This window comes from Eutrigla gurnardus, assembly GCF_963514095.1.
Source record: "Eutrigla gurnardus genome assembly, chromosome: 4".
NCBI classification, from domain to species: Eukaryota; Metazoa; Chordata; class Actinopteri; order Perciformes; family Triglidae; genus Eutrigla; species Eutrigla gurnardus.
Window position 1 is genome coordinate 27,688,511 of NC_139918.1, and position 23,418 is coordinate 27,711,928.

At 43.1% G+C, this 23,418-nt stretch overlaps 3 protein-coding genes across 3 annotated transcripts in view; 2 read left to right on the plus strand and 1 right to left on the minus strand.

Annotated features, from left to right (window-relative positions):
* The first annotated feature begins 546 nt into the window (after positions 1-546).
* Positions 547-23,418, plus strand: part of LOC311012893 (caspase-6-like) — a 41,574-nt gene continuing 18,702 nt past the window's right edge. The window contains exon 1 of the mRNA XM_084008694.1: positions 547-5,819. The gene's annotated coding sequence lies outside the window, so the exon portion shown is untranslated. The remainder of the gene's footprint in view (positions 5,820-23,418) is intronic.
* The window catches only part of LOC311011786 (uncharacterized protein), a 59,429-nt gene continuing 42,533 nt past the window's right edge, over positions 6,523-23,418 (plus strand). Inside the window, exons 1-7 of the mRNA XM_084006914.1 lie at positions 6,523-7,037; positions 8,357-8,494; positions 8,572-8,697; positions 8,938-9,090; positions 10,140-10,250; positions 10,390-10,488; positions 10,797-10,908. Of these exons, the coding sequence (XP_083863040.1) occupies positions 6,834-7,037; positions 8,357-8,494; positions 8,572-8,697; positions 8,938-9,090; positions 10,140-10,250; positions 10,390-10,488; positions 10,797-10,908 (943 nt within the window). The 5' untranslated portion in view covers positions 6,523-6,833. The remainder of the gene's footprint in view (positions 7,038-8,356; positions 8,495-8,571; positions 8,698-8,937; positions 9,091-10,139; positions 10,251-10,389; positions 10,489-10,796; positions 10,909-23,418) is intronic.
* The window catches only part of pecr (peroxisomal trans-2-enoyl-CoA reductase), a 90,761-nt gene continuing 89,944 nt past the window's right edge, over positions 22,602-23,418 (minus strand). Inside the window, exon 9 of the transcript XR_014597082.1 lies at positions 22,602-22,621. The gene's annotated coding sequence lies outside the window, so the exon portion shown is untranslated. The remainder of the gene's footprint in view (positions 22,622-23,418) is intronic.

Below are 23,418 nucleotides of genomic sequence, written 5' to 3' on the forward strand. Positions count from 1 at the left end.
TTGTCATAGCAACGGCAAACATCCGGTCAAGCAACGTGTTTACTTCCTCTATGACTGCTATAATAAACTAGCAAATCTGCGACTTTATGCAATTTTGCAGAATTGCACTTGCAAATTTGATTAAAATCTGTTCGAAAAGGTACTTTGGCCTAAATGGTCTGTTATTCTTTCAGTTTTGTTACCTTGTAGGGCTATATGTTTTTAAATTGGGAAATTAGTTTGTTTGTACTGTTCAGTAACTTGCAAAATAGTCTTACAAACCAACATGAAAAAGAATCGTGATAAGATCGTGGATCGTGATCCCGCCTGAAAAAAATCGTGATATCATATTTTTGCCATATCGCCCACCCCTAAGCTGGAGAGACAGAATGCTCTACAACAACAAGAGCACATGTGTTTGGTGAGACGCCTCTCTGTGGTCCTGTCAAAGGATTTGTAGGTTAAAGTGTAGCTGAAAGACTTTCCTTCAAAATCATCTCATGTTTAACTCTTCTTAATTGCCTCTCTTAATTCCTAAATACCGTGTCTGTTTGTGATCTTAGGTAGTATGGGTGCTTTCCCATGGAGAAATAGGATCCATATTTGGGACCGATGAATGTCAGGTTTACTTACATGAACTGATGCAGCCCTTCATGCAAGCGTCCACCTTGGAACGGAAGCCCAAACTGTTCTTCATCCAATCGGGTCGAGTGAGCGTCTACAACACGCCAAATTACCCAAGGTCAGTACAGGTCGTGGAGGAGAGCGACGGCCACTTTGATGCTGAAAAGGCACACCGGAAAAGTGTGCTAACAAGGGGGAACGATCGTAAAAATGGAAATTTCCCGGGTGTCCTTGAGGTCATAGCACTATTTATCCCCGGCTGTACCCACAGTCTTAACCTCCTTTTATTTGATGCTGTGGCATCAAACAGAGTATGTCTCGCCTTTTTTGGCACTCTCGAAAGATTGCACACTATTTTTTCAGCATCAGTTAAGAGGTGGGATATTCTCAAAGAATTTGTGGACATTTCACTGAAGCCTCTGAGTAACACCAGGTGGGAAGCAAAAATAGACTCGGTCAAAACTGTGGGTTTCCAGTTAGGGGGGATTCTTGATGCTTTGGAAAAGGTTGAGGAGGTGGAAAACGATGTAACTGTCTCAGAGGCAGTCTCACTGTCTGGTGAAATTGTCACCATGGAATTCCTTATGTGCCTCTTGATTTGGTATGATCTTTTGTCAGAGATCACATTTGTTAGCAATGCCATGCAAGCAGTGAATATCTCAAAGGACACTGCCATTAGGATGATGGATTCCCTTAAAGAATTCTTCCTTAAGTATAAAAAAGAGGGATTTCAAAAAGCCCTTGACATTGCACGCGAAATAGCCACTGATATGGATGCCACCCCTGAGTTCAGAGAAAGACGAGGCAGGAAGCGAAGTGGCGATGATTCAAGCACTGGCCATTTTGAACAGGATCCCGAGACCCATTTTAGGTGCATGGTTTTCAATGTAATTGTTGACACAGTAATTCAGGAGATGGCTGACAGATTTTACAAGCCTCAGCTGTCCGAATAGTTTAAGTTCATCATCAAGAAAGTAAACGACATCAGCTCCTCATTCACGCCTATACCCTCCCAGAAGACATCTCCACTACTCTCAACTCTGATGGCCTTACCAGCTTTAGCCCCCTCACCTCTGAAGACGTTCACGCACTTGTTACGTCTAACCGTGCCACCACCTGCTCCCTTGACCCGACTTCCTCCTTTCTTCTCCAAGACATCTCACACGACATCTTGCCATTCCTCACCACCCTGATCAGCACTTATAACTTACCGGTTCTATAATAGTTTGTTTACCTGCTGTCATTGCTACAGACGCAGAGTAGCCTGCAGTGCTAGTTTCTTCAATCTCACAGAAATGGACACTTTTGGAGAATATACTGAAACTTTTGAAGACTCTGATGAGGAGTTTTTTTCCATCCAAACCCAACCGTACCTGTATGAGCCTGAATATACAGAGGAAGAATTGCGCAAGTGGGACGCTCAAAGGGCAGATCGCGAACGAGCGTCTGTGAAGACCGAGATAGCCCCCGCTGGAGCTGAGAACCGGGACCGAACGATACGGGGACTGGTGGTGCCAGTGCAGAAATTATACAGAAATGCCGACCGAAAACGAATCTTTTTGCTGCAGGGAGTGGGGCCTGGTCATCCCACAGATGCAAGAATTGGAGCTGGACGCAAGTTTCCAGCAACTAGATGTGTCTGGACAAAGCATACCCCAAGACAGAATCTGCATAACGGAGCACCAGGACTTCTCACCCCTTCTCAGTCGCGGAGTGCTGGAAACATTCATTCAGTCCTCAGCGGACGTGATTGATACAGCAGACGCTGAAATGAACGCCGACGTGGGCCGATTCGAGCGACTACACCAAGGAGACTCATGTCACGGACGCCGACTCTCTCAAAGACGCCGATTTTCGGTCCGGTGTGGACCCGCCTTTAGGTGCACCAGTGCAACCTACAATTTTTTTCAGTCGCACTCATAAAGTCGCATATGCGACCAAATGGTCGCACTCTGGAGCCCTGCTACGCAGATGACACCCAGCTGTTCCTCTCTTTTCCCCCAACCTCTGACACTCACATTGCAACTCGCATCTCGGACTGTCTGGCTGACATCTCTGTCTGGACAACTGCACATCACCTCAAGCTTAACCTGAATAAAACCGAACTCCTCTTCATCCCAGGGAAAGACTGCCCTCGCATGGACCTGTCGGTCACTGTCGAGGGCATCACAGTATTACCTTCCTCAACTGCGAGGAACCTGGGTGTAATCCTCGATGACCAACTATCCTGCACCCCCAACATCACTGCTGTGGCCCGATCCTGCATATTTGCCCTCTACAATATCCGCAGGATTCGGACCCTCCTCACAAAGGATGCAACACAACTCCTGGTCCAAGCACTGGTCATCTCCCGCCTTGACTACTGCAACTCTCTCCTGGCCGGACTCCCGGCCTCTGCGATTAAACCATTGCAGCGTATCCAGAACGCTGCAGCACGCCTTGTCTTCAATCTACCCAAATTCTCCCATGTGACCCCCCTCCTCCGTGACCTCCACTGGCTCCCTGTTGCAGCACGCATCCAATTCAAGACGATGACACTGGCCTTCAGGGCATCAATGGAACGGCACCCATCTACCTTCAGACACTGGTCAAACCACACGCCCCGATGCGAGCACTTCACTCCACTACTTGAGCTGGCCGACTACACCACCGTGCAGCCCTATAATCAAATAATAATGATAATAAATAATGTAACTGTATTAGTGCTGTCAATAAAAAAATTACGAATTAATCGCACAATTTGTCGTCTGTTTACATTGTCAGAGGACAAAGGAGCACACGCCACATCTAGTGTTTCTCACGCAGACAAATTACCGGGATAATTCAAAAAACTCCTCGGCAATCGCACTCAAAATTAAAGTGGAAAAACACAGGCTACAGGCTGATGGAACTTTGATGTAATGCCCTTAAAACAAGTCAAAATGATCCTCAGTAGTGCGTATGGCCTCCACGTGCCTGTATGCACTCAACTCAACTCAACTCAACTTTATTTATATAGCACTTTACAACAACCGTAGTTGAAAACAAAGTGCTGTACAGAGACATAAAACAATGTAAAAAGACTCAAATAAATAAAACAGACAGTAAAACAGGTGTTAAATTGTTTTAAAAACAATTAGAAACGATAAAACAATAAATCAAAGCAGGGCAATAAGAAAAATAAAAACACTAAAACAAGAGTAAAGTCTCATGTGGAGTTGAAAGCCAGGGAATAAAAATGGGTTTTAAGACTGGTTTTAAAAATGGACAGTGAGGGGGCTTGTCTAATGTAAAATGGTAGCTCGTTCCAAAGTTTTGGGGCAGCAGTGGAGAAAGCTCTGTCCCCTCTGAGCTTCCTTTTGGACCTCGGAACCTCCAGGAGCAGCAGGTCAGCTGACCTGAGGCACCGAGCAGGAGCATAGGGTTGAAGGAGCTCAGACAGGTAAGGGTGGGCGAGACCATTTAAAGACTTAAAAACAAATAAAATAATCTTAAAATGGACTCTAAAGTGCACAGGCAGCCCGTGGAGGGAGGCCAGGACTGGAGTTATGTGCTCCCTCTTACGTGCTCCAGTTGGGAGGTCACAGATGTGCTCAATAGGATTCAGGTCTGGGGAACGGGCGGGCCAGTCCATAACATCAAGGCCTTCATCATGCAGGAACTGCTGACACACTCCAGCCATATGAGGTCTAGCATTGTCATGCATTACGATGAACCCAGGGCCATCCGCACCAGCATATGGTCTCACAATGGGTCTGAGGATCTCATCTCGGTACCTAATGGCAGTCAGGGTACCTCCGGCAAGCCCATGGAGGGCTGTGCGGCCCCCCAAAGAAATGCCTCCCCAGACCATCACTGACCCACTGCCAAACCGGTCATGCTGGAAGATGTTGCAGCAGCAGAACGTTCTCCACGGCGTCTCCAGACTCTGTCATGTCGGTCACACGTGCTCAGTGTGAACCTGCTTTCATCTGTGAAGAGCACAGGGTGCCAGTGGGGAATTTGCCAATCTTGGTGTTCGCTGGCAAATGCCAAACGTCCTGCACGGTGTTGGGCTGTAAGCACAACCCCCGCCTGTGGACGTCGGGCCCTCATACCACCCTCATGGAGTCTGTTTCTGACTGTTTGAGCAGACACATGCACATTTGTGGCCTGCTGGAGGTCATTTTGCAGGGCTCTGGCAGTGCTCCTCCTCTTCCTCCTTGCACAAAGGCGGAGGTAGCGGTCCTGCTGTTGGGTTGTTGCCCTCCTCCTCCACGTCTCCTGATGTCCTGGCCTGTCTCCTGGTAGCACCTCCATGCTCTGGACACTACGCTGACAGACACAGCAAACCTTCTTGCCACAGCTCGCATTGATGTGCCATCCTGGATGAGCTGCACTACCTGAGCCACTTGTGTGAGTTGTAGACTCCGTCTCATGCTACCACTAGAGTGAAAGCACCGCCAGCATTCAAAAGTGACCAAAACATCAGCCAGAAAGCATAGGAACTGAGAAGTGGTCTGTAGTCACCACCTGCAGAACCACTCCTTTATTGGGGGTGTCTTGCTAATTGCCCTTAATTTCCACCTTTTGTCTATTCCATTTGCACAACAGCATGTGAAATTGATTGTCAATCAGTGTTGCTTCTTAAGTGGCCAGTTTGACTTCACAGAAGTGTGATTGACTTGGAGTTACATTGTGTTGTTTAAGTGTTCCCTTTATTTTTTTGAGCAGTGTATATATATATATATATATATAAATATATATATATATACGTATACGTTTTCCCCTCACACCTAATTGCAGGGATCATCAAGTCTCTTCTGTAGTGAAATTAACATGAAATTCATTCCTTGTTCAAAATAAGAAAAATACTTAAACAAGTTATGTAAAACATGGCATATTTATTTATGACATCCTACTGGTCCTCTTAGTTAAGGTGCTATAGGCCTACACTGACCTCTCTCTCTCTCTCTCTCGCTCTCTCTCTCTCTCTTGCTCTCGCTCTCTCTCTCGCTCTCTCTCTCTCTCTCGCTCTCTCTCTCGCTCGCTCTCTCTCTCGCTCGCTCTCTCTCTCTCTCTCTCTCTTTCTCTCTCTCTCTCTCTCTCTCCCTCCCTCTCTCTCTCTGTATGTTCCCCCGGAGTCCCTGTGCTGCTCTCTCGCCTAGCAGGTCTCCCTGGACCGTGGTGGAACCTGATCCGGACTGCACCGATGCTGTGGTCTTGTTTGACTCTTACCGCCAGTATTTTTAAGGCAGGTGACTATTGATTAAAGTAATTGACTAAAATCGGCATCTCTACTGTTACTAACTTGACTCCTCCTGGGATCACTCCCGGGAGTCTGGCTTTGCTTTCTGGTCCAGCAGAGTCCACTGAGGTCCTGACTGATGCAGACTGCTAACTGGTCTGATGCTGGAAACACCACATTGTAGCTCCACCTGCCCGCTGTGTGACTGCTCAACTACTCCTGCTTTTTGGTCTATGCCGACATGGTTGGGATGGATCCATCTCGGCGTGGCTGTGCCTGCTGCCATGGACTACTACTGTTGATACTATCTCTACTGTTGATGCCACCACTACTGTTGATGCTACTACTACCAACACCAAATGCAGTTGGAACCCAAGGGCCTGGGCTGCACGAGATTTCTGCATATTAAGGCAGTTTTTTCTCGCCACTGTCGCTGTAACGCTTGCCCCTGGGTGATGATGGGACTTTGAAATTGACTCTGGAAATCTTGAGCGTATTCTAGTCCTGCTCGATGTGTTAAGTATCCTGAGATGACTTCTGTTGTGGTATGACACTATATATACAATTGAATTGAATTGAATTTGTATTTTGGGTCGCTCGTCTATAATGCACCACATTTTATAAGTCGGTCACATTATCTGCTGAGTACCTGTTTGTGTAAAACATACACTATTCCTTCTGAAATGTAGTGGAATAGGAATATAAAGTAGTAATCAAGTTAATTACTTGTATTCAAGTACAGTACTTGAGTAAATATACTTCCCTTTCACACCACTGTGTTTATTAAAACTAAATGAACAAAACGCAGTACAACATGTACACAGCCAGTAGCTCGCTGTCTGGGTGTGTGTTTGTATATGCATGTGTATATGTATGATTCAACTTGACCCCCAGTTTACATTATGAACCATTACCCCTCCTGATTGGCTGTGGCAAACAACGTCATCATAGCGTCACTCAAAGTCAGTTACTCCACTTTGGACTTGAGGCTCCGAGCAGCAGAGCCGCCCGGTGTTTCCTCAGCATGGAGAACATTCGGCAGTTTGAGACGGAACAGAAACAGAACTGGTTGAAAGGCGTCGTGGCGCTGTTTTGTCTTCAAAGGCCGCTGGAGCGTTTCATCGACGCGGAAGTAGAGAATTTCCACCGAGAGCTGGTCCTTGAATGCGGCGCAGCTTTATGCGTCAAAACGTGCACTTTTAACAGCTGGAAACCGCGACCAAACACGGTATGAACATTAATAACCGCTGGTGACTCGTTCAACTACATCCTAAACTCGGTAGTTATTTGGTCCAACGTTACTATGTGAAGGGCGGGGACGTGGTCACCGTATGACTTGTTACTGGAAATCAGCAACATCAGCGTTAAAGGGTGGAAACGAAACCGAAACCTGAACACAAAGTTCACAATTCATCGGAAATCAGCTGGAATGAACATCGTTTCACGGCTCAGCTGTAGATTTACAAGATCAAACGTGTCAGGATGTAATTCACAGAAAGAATAAAAAAATAAAAATGTCTACAAACTTGTACTTCAATGACACCTCGTGTACGACGAAAATCACTACAACATAAGTATATGTTCTTATAAAAAATCACATCCAAGCAGAAAGAAATAATGATAGTAAATCAAAAAATGTGGCACATTTGCTCACTGTGACGTCACACGTCCAGGGAATGTATTGGTATAAAGATCCTCTTTCACTCAAGGACGATTTTAGAGTTTGGTGGTTCTGTGACCTCACAAAAAAACATGTTTTATTTGTTATTTATTTATTTATATTTTTTCCTTTTACAAAGCATTTTATAAAGTAACAACATGAACATGGGGTGTTTTCTGTCACAATATTACAACAAAGTAATTAACCAATCAACAAAAAAACCAACAAAAGAAGGACGTTTCAGGGAAATGTACATTTTCCATTGCTTCCATGTGAGATGATGTCATTGAATTTAGATTACTGGAGCCTCATTGAAAAAGTGATTCTTTCCATTACATACACATCGTAAATAATATCATACCATTCATCTATAGATGGGACGTCTGGCTTAAGCCATTTCTTTGTAATTGCTTTCTAGCAGCTGGACTCAGTATTCCAAATAAATATTTATTTTTCACACTTATATTAGCTGAATGTACAAGCCCAAACAGAAGTTTAAATGTAATGTCAGTTCCAAATATAGTTACTAGTTCTGAATAAACCTTGCACCAGAAAATATTTATTTTTGGACAGGCCCAGAACAAATGGTAGTGATTGGCTTCCTGAGAACGACAACCTCCAACAGCTAGAAGATCCTGTATGGTAGCAATGCTGAGCAGGTCTAATGAAATAACTCATGAGACACTTCCAACCGAAAGATCTCCTTGAGTTTGAGCAAAAACTATTTTTCAAACCATAACTAACATAATTAATTCATTCACTATTTCCCACAACTGATGGAAGTGAAGTGATGACTTTCCAGATGGACGTGGCTCTATAACGTGGGACGTTACACGGCCAATGGCATGGTGGTAAATGGCATGCTGTGTTGATGCTGCTGATTGCAGGTTCCTACATTTGATTGCGACGTGTGTTGTCGATGGAGAGATTCGATACAGGCCAACCACACCAGTCCGCGTGGAAAGGTGATGTGGTTGAATAGTAAGCCCCACCTGTGGTCCCAAGAGAAATGGGAAGTGGCTAAGGTACGTTTGTAGGCTTCATCACATTTAAAAAAAGGATTATTTTGCAGGTGTCTCATAATATCTTCTTTTTTGTTCAGGTGTTCATGCCAGATGGTCATAAGAACCATGAAACACTTGGTGACTTTGACATTGCTGCACTTCTGTGTCTCATGAATCAGTGCAAGCACTTCAAGAAGTTTGGGCTTGGTGGATTGTGTGACAAGGTAAACACACAGTTTATCTTCACATGTAAATAAACAGGTGTGTGCATGCTCGTATAAGATTGAGGACGCCGAGGTCATGACATCCTCTGTATTTATTTAATTTTTTTTCCTGCAGCTTTCGTTTTTGTTGGTCAGTGAGACCGAGTTGTGGTGAAAGCCAATGAAAGCCATCCCTGCCTTTTACTAACATCTATCACCGATCTGACTCTGTGTTTTTTCCCTTCACACCCCCGTGCGTAGGTTTCCAACGCCCGGAACCAGATCATGCATGCTGCTAGGTACCAGCTGGAGGGCGAGCATGTGCAGGATTACTTCGGTCGAATCCAACAACTGGGCGAGGTCCTGGCAAAACATGATCCTGAATTCAAAAAGCTTTCTGAAGACATCAATGAGGTGTGTGTGTTTTCCCATTTTTCTCCTGTGACGTGTAGGTAATGCTCTCTAATTTATAGGAATATGCAAAAAAAAAAAGTACAGATGACAGAGACAAAAATCTCCACATTGTTGAATGTAGAATTTGCACACGAAAAAACAACGAAAAAAACAAAAGTGTATTAGAGGTGGGTAAAAATATCGATATGGCAATATATTGCGATACTGCTGCCCAATACAATATCGATTTTTCAACTCCAAAGATAGATTTAAAAAAAAAAAAAGATTTATGTTTAGAAGCATTGTGAATTCAGTACTTTATCCTTTTTCAATTTATTTTCAATATTTATTCCAATGAATTTCATGGGAATTAATAAAATGTAGAGGCTGTTTTGAATGAAATAATTTTGACTCAATTCGTCCTCTGATCAATATCATCTGATGTACATATACAGATAGATGGATAGATAACTTTATAACTTTATTAATCCCTGAGGGGAAATTAGGTCATCGTAGCAGCGGTACAATACTATCGGAATACAAAAATACATTCAAGAGGTAAGGGCAATTATTGGTATTAAAAAAACTGTACAATACACAATTCAAAAACACTATACACAATATACAATAAGATGCTAGCAGTTCTGGGAAAATGTTAAATAGTATTAAATACTGAGCAAAATGAAACTTGGTGGGTTTATAAGGTGCAAGATAAAGTACTTGTGTTTTATCTTTATTTATATCGCAATATCGTGTTACTTATCGTATCATGACCAAAGTATCGTATCGCGACCAAAGTATCGTATCGTGACCAAAGTATCGTATCGTGAGGTTCTTGCCAATACTCACCCCTAATGTGTATATATAATAATAATAATAATAATAATAATAATAGTACATTTTATTTGTTGGCGCCTTTCAAACACCCAAGGTCACCTTACATGATAAATTCCATTCAATATATTGAATTTCAAATATATTGTTTATCTTTTTTACATTTGTATTACAGATTGTTCCTTTAAACTTCCATCCAGAATATGAAGGACTGCTTTGTCCCGCTCTGTTTTCAGATTCAGAACCTCGACTGTAAACTGGTCTTGCCGGCCGACAAGGCGGCTCAGGAACTTCAGGCTCAGGCGGAAAAAGAACTGAATGAAAGAGAAGTGGAGGATATACTTTTTGTAAGACGCACATGAACACACACTCGACTTCTAACCATGCCAATTCTGTACATGTGTTTCATTTACAATGTTTTTATCGCGCTGTCCAGTCGGTCCTACGTTTTTGTGTTTCTGAATGCGTCTTGCTCTTTAATTTTAGGCGTATGCGCAGGAGGCAGGTGAACATCATCTCACCAGGATGAAGCTGGAGAAGCTGGAGAGACAGAATGCTCTACAACAACAAGAGCACATGTGTTTGGTGAGACGTATTTACAGGATAGGTTCACATTTTTAATATTCCTTTGAAGACCACTACTCACGTGGCCATTATGTGCTTTTAAACCGTCATCAGTCGCTTATCAGTCGTCTTATTCATACTGGCTTTGAAGTGATCCCTTCCTACTAGACGGGCGATGAAATATAGTCCTTCAGCTTCAGCAGTCAAATCAAGTTGCTATCATTGTCTTTATTTCATGAAATTGGCAACCATGTTCATCCTGCAATTTCATTTATTAGAAGATTTGATTTTTACGATGTATCTACGTTGGATGTGCTTGTGCCTTTCAGACAGAGTACTACGACCTGAATCATATCCCACGAGGTTTGTGTGTGGTCATCAACAACGAGGTGTTCCTGGGAACAGAGCTGAGAAATCGCAGAGGGACTCGGGAGGATGAGAGTATGCTTCTTTGTATTCTAACAACCATGTGATCTGATTTGTTTGTGTGCTTTTTTCTGTTATTTACTGAGCACCATTCAGGGTTTGAGGTTCCTCAAAGCTAATACTTATTATCACACCTGATATGATGATATAAAACAAGAACCATCCCCCTTTTTGTTTAAATCTGTCTATCTTTTATGTGACACAGACGCTCTGCGCACCGTCTTCAGCCTCCTCGGCTTTACTGTGGTGGTGCACAACAACTTGACTGCAGAACAAATTCGACTTGAAGTCCAACAGCTGGCCTCAAGGAGTTTTCTGGATGAAGACGCCTTGGTGAGCGGTGACACACACCTTTGACTCCCACACATTTTTTTCAGAAATGATATCCCATGGCGGTCCATCACGAGGGGCGTGACCTCGCCTCTCTGTGGTCCTGTCAAAGGATTTGTAGGTGGAAGTGTAGCTGAAAGACTTTCCTTCAAAATCATCTCATGTTTAACTTCTTTACCATCTCTCTTAATTCTTAAATGCCGTGTCTGTTTGTGATCTTAGGTGGTATGTGTGCTTTCCCATGGACAAATGGGATCCATCTTTGGGACCGATGAACGTCAGGTTTCCTTACATCAACTGACGCAGCCCTTCACCAGCAGGCGAGCGCCCACCTTGGTAGGGAAGCCCAAACTGTTCTTCATCCAATCATGTCGAGTGAGGGGCTACGACACGCCAAGTTACCCAAGGTCAGTACAGGTCGTGGAGGAGAGCGACGGCCACGTTGAGGGAGACGCAAATGCTTCATTCGGAGATGTGATACCTTGGGACGCTGACTTCCTGCTGGGCATGGCCACCGTGCCAAACAGCAGATCGTTTCGAAGCACCGCCACAGGCTCCATCTACATCCAGGAGCTGTGCAGGCAGCTGACCAGGTCAGCAGAAAGGTGAGACACACCTCCATCCACAGTGGAAGATGATGCATATATACAGTACTATGCATAAGTTTAGGCACCCCATGCCTAAGTTATGCTAAAGAGGATTAAAAAAACATATTTTGTGAATTGTTCTTAATGCCTTAATTAAACAAATGAGGAATCCTACCTTTTAGGACACCACTTTTCTTTGGGAATGTATGTATGTCTATAGCATGCTAGTTAGCCTAATGATTTCTCAATGCAAATCAAGCCAGCTAATAGGCTAACTGAAAAGCACCATGCCAGTCTCTGGTTTGTGAAGGGTATGTGAGGATTTGGAATTTATTTTAACTCCAAAGGTCCAGGTGACTTTATCAGAATGCATAGTATCCTGGATCCATGTAGTAACTGGAGTTTAACCTAGGGGTGCCCATACTTATGCACCCTGTATTTTAATGAAGAACATTTATTTCTTTATGATACATTATTCATTTACAAAGACAATTGGTGTCCTAAAAGGTAGGATTTTTCCTCATTTTTGTAATTAAGGCATTAAGAGCAATTCACAAAAGATGATTTTTATTCCTATTTTTAGCCAACTTTAGCATGGGGTGCCTAAACTTATGCATTGCATACACACACACACACACACACACGCAATTTGAGCAAGGTTTCTCAGTTTCTAATTTGTAATGTGTTTCCTCTCTACAGCTTGGATAACGATGATATACTCAATGTGCTGACACGTGTGAACAGGGAGGTCACCAGAAAGGAATATCTTAACAGGAAACAAATTCCAGACCCCAGGTACACCCTCACCAAGAAGCTCGTCCTCAAGTCCGTGTCGGCCGACGAGGAGTGCAAAGTGCCAAGCTAAAATATGCCAAATAGAACTGGCTCAGTGTGTGTGTGCGGGTGTGTGTGTGTGTGTGTGTGTGTGTGTTTTAAGTTAAATAATAACATGTATTGTACCCACTGGTACAACGGTGCTCCTACAAGCTGTTCAGATTCAGCTCCCGTCGTTACGTTACGAAAGGAGTCATTTGCATTAGACCAAACTCCTCTGCGTGATGATAGGAGATATCCGAGAGGGGGCGTTCCGGCTGGTGCTGCGTGAATAAATCCCGGTGCGGGTGAAGCTGGAGACAATGCATCTTCACTGCTGCCTCCGGTCGGACAGAACCTGGGGGCATGTGTCCGACAGAGCGCTGTGCACAGCGGTCCGGGTCTGGTCTTTTGCGTTTCATTGGCTACGGTCCGTGTTAGCTTGTATGTGTGTGCTAACCACTTCACATCGGACTGCTTCAGTAACGAGGGTCAGTACAAAGCTGGCTTTGCCTCGACACTGACCCTCGTAAAAGGATCTGTCCATACGGGACCCAGCAACTTCACCTGAGCCACATAGGCGAGCCATAGCGATTCATCCACGTAAACATTGGCACATGCTACTGCTAGCGTAAGCGGCATCCTCTCCGTCTCTCTCTGAGTAGGCGATGACAGACCGAGCTCATTAGCATTTAAAGTGACCTCCACTGGCTCCCTGTTGCAGCACGCATCCAATTCAAGACGATGGTACTGGCCTTCAAGGCCGTCAATGGAACGGCACCCATCTACCTTCAACCTGGTCAAACCTCATGCCCCGAAGCGAGCACTTCGCTCCTCTACTTCAGCTGGCCGGCCGGTGCCACCATCGCTGAAATCAAACAAATGTCGCCTCAGTGGTGGAACGAACTCCCGACCAATGTCAGGACAGCAGAGTCATTTGCCATCTTCCAAAAAAGGCTCAAGACTCACCTGTTCAGACTTCACTCGACCCTTACCTATAGCACTTTGATCATAGCACTGTTGTTCTTAAGGTATCCTTGCTGAACAGCTACTACTTTACTCAGACGAGGACCTAACACTTGTTTCTATATTTTAGCTCTTACTTTATCGGCAATGATATGTTGTGGTTTCTTTCTTTTGACAAATTTTCTTATTGTAAGTCGCTTTGGACAAAAGTGTCTGCTAAATGCCCTGTAAATGTATGTAATGTAATGTAATGTAATGTAATGTAAATGTAAAAGGTGCAGACACAGAAACAGCCTGTTCTCAGCAGAGCAACTTTTAGACAGCTGAAATTCAGGACCACAGATGGGTTTGGGGCAATGCATATCATGTAACAAACTGTTGTTGGACCTCTGACAGCTGTGTGAAGTTGATTAAAACAGTATAATATGAGATCTTTAATGCTGAAGCTCTTCCAGGTATCCAACTACTTTCTCATCGTCTAACAAAGTCTGATTTGTTTTTTCACGCATACAACTTTTCTACTCAAGCGAGCAACTCGCCTGCTGCTGTGGCACGAAAGCCAAACTATGAATGTATGTGTGTTTATTCGATTATTTAAGGTGCAATGGACATTAAAATGCAATTTTCAAACTGAATTTGAATAAGAAAACTGCATTTGAAGTGTAATTTTCAGACTGACAAATTGGTCTTTACTTTATTGTGTTTGGATGAAAGCTTTTGATGACGGTACTGAAGCGAACCACAGCTAGGCTGAATGTGTTTGTGTGGGCCGCTTGGCTGGTGGTTAATGTGGCTGCTGTTTGCACGTATCTGAATAACGTTCTGATTAAATTGTAAACCACTTTCATACAGCTTTAAAACCGTAACGGTGCTCTGACTGCACCACATCCTGATAATAAAGATACTGCTTTATTCAAACTGTGTATTTCATTTAATTTCACAATACAAGCTGCGTCCCAATAATACAGCATCATTTGTGAAGCGTATCCTCTGTCATTATTTAAACTAAAAAAGACTGAAATATGATCTCTTTAGTCAGAGAAAGCTAGTTACCTTTTCTCTGCTCTTTCTGATGAACCACAGGTGGTTGCTATGGCGATGGGAGATAAAGACGTGTCTGCAAATGCATTCAGTGCTACATAAATGGGACTAAACAATATTTTTTCACGCATCAGGATAAAAAGACACTCAATATTATTGTATTGTAAACCAGATTTTGCAGTATTGTCCACTTGAGGTGCCTGCAAGGTCCCAGGGCATGCTGGGAAACTGCCTCATCTAAGAGCTGATTGGCTCTGCTTTTTGAGAACAAACACCACGTTGAGCAGAAAATGCAAACTTCCTGTGTTATTCTAATTTTTAAAGCTAGATCAAAGGCCATTAGTGTCATGGTGTGAAATAAAGGTTATATACAGCTTGAGTGTTTGATAATAATAATCATAATGAAGGTTATTTATGTAGCACTTACCAAAACGAGTATTTACAATGTCAGGCAAACAAAACACAAGGGAGAGAGAGGAGATAATATAGTGCCAGATCTGCACATTTACACTACAAACACATAGCAAACTAATAAATCAAATAAATAAAACGTGGTCTGATGGAACCGGATGTAGCTATTTCTGTGACTTCTTGTAAGTTGTTTGAAGGTTGCTGGGAACCGTCCGGTGGACCGCAGCTTCTCGTCTCTCCGCCTCCGGATCTCGTTTCCAGGCGAAGCGCGCTTCATCTCATACGAGCCTAATGTCACCAAAACAAACCCACGTGTCCCAGGATACCCAGGCAACATGGCGGAGTGGGTGACTTGGAAATCACATTATAATAGAATAAATATTTAAAGACACCATGTGTGTGTGTGTGTGTGTGTGTGTGTGTGTGTGTGTGTGTGGTGTAGCTTTTCCCAGCATGCAGAGCGTGTTCAGAGGGGCAGACCGTGATCCTGAGACACCACAGACATCCGGATGCCACAGTGAACTGGGACAACTGTTTCCCTCCCAACTGGAGAACAGACCACTGGGAACTGGCCAAGGTGGTCTCACACACACACACACACACACACACACACACACACACTCATTTAGGGTCAAATGAACACACTTGGACCGCGGCTGATGCACACAAAGAATTGTTGAGTTATTTTTTCAACCCAACAGCTGAGTTGAGACTGTTGGTTAGTTTAATTGGGTTGTTTTCATTAAATTGGGTAATCTAAGAACCCAATTTGCTGGGTTATTGTCGTTGGCAGTTGAGTTATTAGCTGTTGGGTTGTAATTTCCATTATACTGTGTTGGGTTATTTCGGACTACCCAACATGTTGGGTTGACGTTCGCGAATGCGCGACCAACCGTAACGTTAACGCCACGGTCATGGACATACTGAGAGACAGCTCTATACAAAGCAAGGTTTGTTACGTGAGCACTATTGTTTCACCACATTGTTTAATTTATATGAATAATATGTATATAAAGCTTATTGTAGTAACCGTGTATGTTGGTCATACGAATGGTTCAACGTAATATGAGCGTGTGTAGCAGTGACTGTGAGCTCTCGGTCATTTGTAGTTAACGTTAGCGATAGCTTGTTGTGGGTAACGTATGTTAACAGTTATGCACACCCACAGTGGGCCAACGTAAACGTATATGGTTTTAATACATGGAAGCCTTTGCGGCCAGGGCTTTAGGGAATATAAGGTTTAGATGTGAGTTAATGAAGCACCAATGAGCAACGTTACTATCTATTGGTAAGTCAGCAAGCTGTTAGCTAACGGTATTAGCATGCACAAACTCAATTTCATTAAACGTAGCAAGTTAGCATGTTAGCTGGGTCGCTATGTAGCAGTTTCGAAGTAACTCGAATATTTTGTTTTAAAGTTAAAGTTAGGAGGACAATGTGAGGTTTTTCATCAATTTGGCTTCCATGTATAACAACGTAAGTTGGAGAGTGTTGTAAACCCGAGTGAAGGAAAAATATATTATGAGTCCAATTGACCGCGGTGGGGGATCGATTTTGGTTTTGGCTACCCCGCTACATGCTAGCAAGCCTCAGCTAGCCAGCCAGTCCGCGCTGTATTAGCCAGCTTGAGTTTGCCGAGGGGGAACCGGTAACTTTCTTATTTGCTCAAGTCGAAGTTTAAAACCGTAGAGAAGCTAATTGTTACAACAGTGAAAATACCTTTGATTTAACGTTACTGAATGAGTTATTTATGATACGTTTGTTTTATTTTAATTCTTAGTGTTGGTTTTGCAGTTTGATTCTCCCACCTCATGGACGATTTTGTGAGATCCAAATTGATTGAGTGGCAGCTTCCAGGGCTCATTGACAGGTTTAGTGGTAAGTCAATTTAAGTTGTTTCCATGTCACACTATTTTATTGGTACTAACTTGGTAGCCACTACTATTATAAATAAATTGGGATAATTATTCACTGAGCCTTAAGCTACTGTCTGCTAAAGGACCACTATTTTCCCATATTAATTTTAAGGAAGAAAATAGTTTGTGTTGTACCAGATAGATACTCTATTAACCTCAGTGTGAAATTCAGTTGTCAGCTCCTCAATTTTTTTTCTTTGCCTCTGTGTGCATAATGTCTGTTTTTATGGTTTGGTTAAATTTCAAAATTAGGACTACAGATGGAAAAAAACATCTTAAAGCTAAATCTGGGATGTTTACAACAATTTTGTCCCATTAATTTGAACATTTTACAATAGTTCTACTGCAGAGAATTGTGTACAATAAAACTGAATTTCTGTAACACCTGGCCATATCATAACAGGTTCTGATTATATAATGAAACCAGGTGCAAGTCATGAATAGCAAGGAACACACAAGCACTAAAAAGATTTGTGTGGTGATTTTAATGTTTTTTTTTTCTGTGTTCCAGAGGAGGCAATTGATGAAGAGAGCTTTGGCTACCATGATCTTCCAACCATCACCACCTTGATTCCCAGAATAGGCGACAGGCTCAAGTTAATTAAGAAACATAATGAAATTGTAAGTAATGCAGTTGCATACATAGTCACCACATCCTAAATTTTAATCAAGACAAAGCGATCAACATACAACTTTACTCTTTTGACTGCTTGTCTTTTTAGTTTAGGGTATATACAAGTTATGGGATACGTTTGCTTTAGATGTAAAGCTTGAATTCCCGGGGATGTTTCAATGTTCAAATGTTTCAAAATAGTTCATATGTTTAGTTTCTAAAAGTTTGTGTAAATCACTGTTCCCTATTTTTGATGGAAAAAGTTTGTTACTTAAAATATTTTGTATTCTGTGAATTTTGAATTTTAATAAATATTTTTTCTTAATTTTTTGTGTCAGAATATATTTAATCAATAAATAATGACCATAACAATATTATATAATTATAATGAAATATTAATAATTAGAAATTAGCAACCCAACTGATTGAGTAGAAAGAACCCAGCAGTATAGTCAAATTGAGCCTATGGTTGGGTTATATGAACAACCCAACTGGGTTGTATAAACAACCCAACTGTTGGTTTAAGGAAACCAACCCAACTTGTTGGGTCAAAATAACCCAGCATGTGTTCTGTCCAATATTTAACCAGTGTTGGGTTAAAAAATAACCCATATTGGGTTGTTTTTAACCCAACATTTTTAAGTGTGTGGTGTCTGACATCATCTTCGGGGGGCTTCTTAACCCTCTCTCTCTCTCTCTCTCTCTCTCTATGTCTCTCTCTCTCTCTCTCTCTCTCTCTCTCTCTCTCTATGTCTCTCTCTCTCTCTCTCTCTCTCCGCTTGTCTTCCTGTAGGCCTTCATGCCACGAGGTCAGGGGAAAGTGAAGGGAGCGGATCAATGCGACGCCTCCGCTCTGCTCAACCTGATCAACTTCTGTGACTGTTTCCAGTCTGTGGATGCAAAATATGCGAGAGAGGTAAACGGTCATATCGTTTAAAACAGCCGTGCTGTGCTGCTTTTGATATATTTTATAGGTCTCCCGATATCCTATTCAAAAGGTGAGTTAATAATAGGTCTGTCAACGCTGATTGTCTCATACTAAAATGAAATGCCTGGGAGTCAAACAATACAAGTCTAGATTATAACACTGATGTTTCACGTAGCTTCACACGCTGCTTCAAAATGAAGTGTGATGTGAGAATAATCTTTTGTTTATTTTAGGATAAACCCCTTGATGTCTTGTTTTCGAGGGGGTCCCAGCATATAACACAATCACTACATAATAACAGAGAAATCACAGAAAAAACTAAATAATAAGAATACATTTGGAAAAAGAAAAGAGAGATAAAGATAAGAGAGAGAAAAAAGATCCATACAACAACGTACACAGGCAAAAAAACTAAAACACAAACCATATCGTTATAAACATTACAACCACTAGGTGGCTCACCAAATCCAATTAGTAATAAACATTAGATATGAAATAACAGAGACCTTCAGCCAGGTGGTTAACATCAAACAATCAGGTGCACTCCGTATTTGACTGACGAACAACCCAAATGATATCGTGCACATTAGATTCAATTACAATTTTTATACATTTATTACAACAAAATGTCAGCGACTAGAAAGACAGATGGATGAGTCTATTTGTTATCTAGAAAAGTGGAATAATTGCTGGAGGTGTGATGTAATAATTTAATACTTTTTTGTTGTTCCAGGTGATCCGTTTCAGGAACGAGCTGATGCATTCCTGTGAGCTGCGTGTGAAGGACGAGTGGATGAGACACTACCACACCACGGTGAAAAGGCTCGTGCAGCAGTTCAGCCACGTGCCACAGATGGCGACCGCCGGGCAACAGATCGAGGAGGTGAGCGTGATGACCGGATCTCCGGCGTTTTTTTTTTTTTTTTTTGGAGGCTCTCGGGTTGCATCCGTGTTGTTTTGGCGTCACGCTTTGTGTGCATGCGTGTTCTGTCTGCCCAGCTGCTGAACGCTGATCTGTCAATATGTGTCTCTGGTGTGGACCGGATGGATGGATCAGAGTGCGACTCTGTGAGCCAATGGGAGACCAGCGGTGACTTGATCAGCCAATGGGAGACGGAGTTGCTACAAGAGAGGCTGCAGGAGTTACTGCAGGCTGGTGGTGATGATGATGATGACGATACGACCACACAGGTACGAAAACAAATATGTCCACATGCACTTAGACTCAGTTACACTTAAAACATATGAAGAAAGATGTCACATGACTTTGACAGACTATCTCTCCTCCTTAGGACATAAAGAAAGATGTCACATGACTTACAAGCTGTGTCCCAATTCAGGGTCTGCAGCCTTCGGAGGACCCAGCCTTCGCGGTCTACGGAGGCGACACCTTCGGAGACTCCTCCGAAGGCTGGGTCAACCGTCGGTAAATGGGACGGTCTAACCTACGGAGCATTTCCTGATTGCGTCGCGACGTCATCATTTCTGCCGGCCAAGCCCGGGAAAAACAGCGGTCACAACTTAAAATACAGCGGACAGACAACATTACATTCATACAACTGACAAACGACATTACAGAAAACACAACTGACAGACGACAGACAATACAACTGACAGACGACATGGAGCCAGAGGTTTTGCTTTTGCTTTTTTTCATTTATTTTTTGTTGGAGGAACAGGAGAGGCGGATGCGGCGACACCGGCGGCTCGTTTATCTCCGGCTGGGAGAGAGCCGTGGGGAGGTAACGTTAAAGCCGTTATTTTAACCCATATTAATGTTCATACATAGCTAGCGTACTCCGTGGTAATTAATATTCCTGTTAATAAACGATACCGTTAAGTGACAAGCCATATTAAGTATAGATTGACATGGTTAATGTCATTTAATCAAGACGTAATACAGGGTTCGCACAGGTGTTTCAAATCTAAAATCTTTGAAAATGCTGACATTTTAATGCTGTGTTTTTCCAAGGTCTGAAAAGTGCTTGAATTTTAGTTTAAATGCTTGGTTTATAAAGTGAATGAATTGAATAGTAAAATGTGTACGAGCCTTGTAAATATTGAGAAGCCAAAGTGTATAGATGAACAGATAAAGCATTATTGGTCTAAGCTTTAACATTAATTAGAATAGTCGTATTGACTGAAATTCAATAGCTATTGTTCAATCATGTATGTCCTCCTGTTCTTACCCCCTTTATTCATCCAGACAATGCCACTGTACTGCCGCATCAACCTCGACGTTCCCATTTTTCAACTTTATTTTGACAATTGCGACACGACCAAGGACTTCAGGCTGAGCAGAGAGTCCCTGGCGGTGCTGCTGGACCTTCTCCACCAGGAAAGACGACATGGATGGGGTGCCACAATAGAGACCTTGGTGTTTCTCTTCTGGCTGGCGAGTGGGACATCATACAGGGTGGTCTCAAGGGTGTTTGGGATGCCTCGCTCCACTGTTCACCGCATCGTCCATCGACTTACTGAGGAGGTGGTGGCCATTCGCCACAAGGTCATCTACCTCCCCAAGACCGCAGACGACCTGGCGGCAGTAACTCAGGGGTTTGCAGGGCTGGCAAGACACAGAGCTTTTCGAAAAGCTGCTGGAGCAATCGACGGCTGCCACGTCAGGATCAAGCCACCAAGCGGCCCTGATGGTCAGTGCTATAGAAACAGGAAACTGTTTCCTTCTATCCTCCTTCAAGCAGTTTGTGACCATCAGGGCCGCTTCATCGACACGTATGTGGGCTGGCCGGGGTCGGTGCACGACTCCAGGGTCCTCCGGCACAGCCCACTGTTCCGGCGTGGCATCTACCCTCCTCCAGGGTACTTCATCTTAGCAGATGGTGGATACCCATGCCTCCAACATCCACTCCCCCTCATCACTCCCTACAAAAGACCAGTGCAAGGTGTGGGAGCCCAGCGCTTCAATGTCCATCACTCCAGGGCACGCTCCATCATAGAGCGTGCCTTTGGGATGATGAAGACGAGGTTCCGAGCCATCTTCCTCCAAGCGCTGGAGGTGCACCACACCTTTGTGCCTCAGGTATGTCATTACACAACAGAACAGAATTATTGTTAAATGGTGAATACCACTAAATTAAGTTAATTAAAATGAAATTACAATTACTTTAAATTAATCTTTTTTTTCTCGTTTTCTACAGGTCATAACAGCATGTGCCGTCCTGCACAACATTTGCCTGGGTGCTGGTGACATCATGGCCCCAGAGGATGAAGTGCAGGACGACATGCAGGAGGATGAGGGGGAGAACGGGTTGGAGGCAGCCAGTGGAGCACCGTGGCGGGACCAGCTGTCTGCCGAGGTGTCTGCCCTGGAGGAGGGTTTACTCGACCATGATTACCTTTAGAGGGCAAGTAAAATCATTTTAAAGCTATTCCTATTTTAAGTGTTTTGTAAACAGTTTTGTTTGTATTTTGTGGTGGGATGTTTACAATGTTGCGCAGTAGTATTTAGTATTAATATTTTATTCTTGCCTCTCTTTTAAACATTTTAGTGACATGGCAGCCGTCGATTGCATCAGCCCTGCAAACCCCGATGATGGACGATGTGGTGGACAGTGGAGACATGCATCCCACACCCCCACCTCCCAGATGATGTCCCACTCATTGCCAGAAGACTCCAGGGTCCTTATTGTGGCATCCCATCCAGTCCAGCAGCATCACCAGGGACTCCTGCTCAGCCGACACTGTATATATGTTCCCTGTAAATAGTTATTTCTGATGATCTTTTTAGTTCTACATGTTAACACCCACCCACCCGCCTTACTGTAACTGTAAATATTTAATGACCAAAAATAAATGTACTTTCCTGTCACTGAAAAGCAGTTCAGAAGTTTACTTTAGTTGTCAATAAGAAGTGGAACAGATGGTGTAGGTAATACAATTTAATATATTTCATTAACTTACTAACAGAACTTAATTGAACAGAAAAAAAAAACATCCACACCCAAAAGAAAATTAACGCCTCTCAATCGCTCTCTCCAACAAACCAAAAAGTCTTTCCATTCTTTCTCTGCTCTCTCTCTCTCTTCTTTCCTCAATCTCCCTCTGCAATCTCATGTCCTCTCTTATTAATTCCATCAAGTCGTCCCTTTTCCTCTTTCTTCTCCTTCCTGCTGGCCCTGGCTGCCTCTCCTCCTCCTCCTCCTCCTCCTCCTCCTCCTGCTGCTCCTGCTCACCCACTGCAGCACTTGGCCCTGGTGTGTCCTCAGGGATGGAGGCAATTAGGACAGGCGGATTAATTGATGGCCTCTGTCCCAATACCTCATCCATGAGGACAAACCAGGGCCAGGTGGCAGCAGTGGGCCTCCCACCGACTCCCTGCCCTGTCCCTGGATCTTTGCATTCCTAAGGCAGAGGAAATCAATCACTTAAACAACAGCAATTGTCTGTAAAGTGTTTATTTAAGAAGTCTTGAAAAAGGAGTGCTTCATGGACAAATAAAAAAACTTTCAGGTACAGGTACTCTTTGTAATGGGATTCATGTAGTGGTAAAGAAAAGACAATTAATGTTTAACTTCCTGATGAAGGCTTGATGGCAAAACGCGTTGAAGGACTGTGTTTTTGAAGTTTGACCATACCATGAGGTGCCTTGGAGGTTTTTTCTATGTTCCTTTATCAAAGTATTTATTATCTTGGCAAAAACAAATGTTGTTTTCATATCATTATCCAAACCTGCACATACTTTATATTTCTTCTTTAAGTTGTCCCATTTTTTTTTTGCCTGTTGGGGCTCCAATGTTCCCTCCAGGCCCATTTTTTGCAGGATTGTTCTAAACAAGGCAGAAGCATTGATACAAGAGAGAAGCATTGATACAAGTTAAACATACACAAGATCACATATTAATTATGTAAAGATTCATCTCTGTACAGAACTTGGGTTAATGTATGTAACTTTTACATACA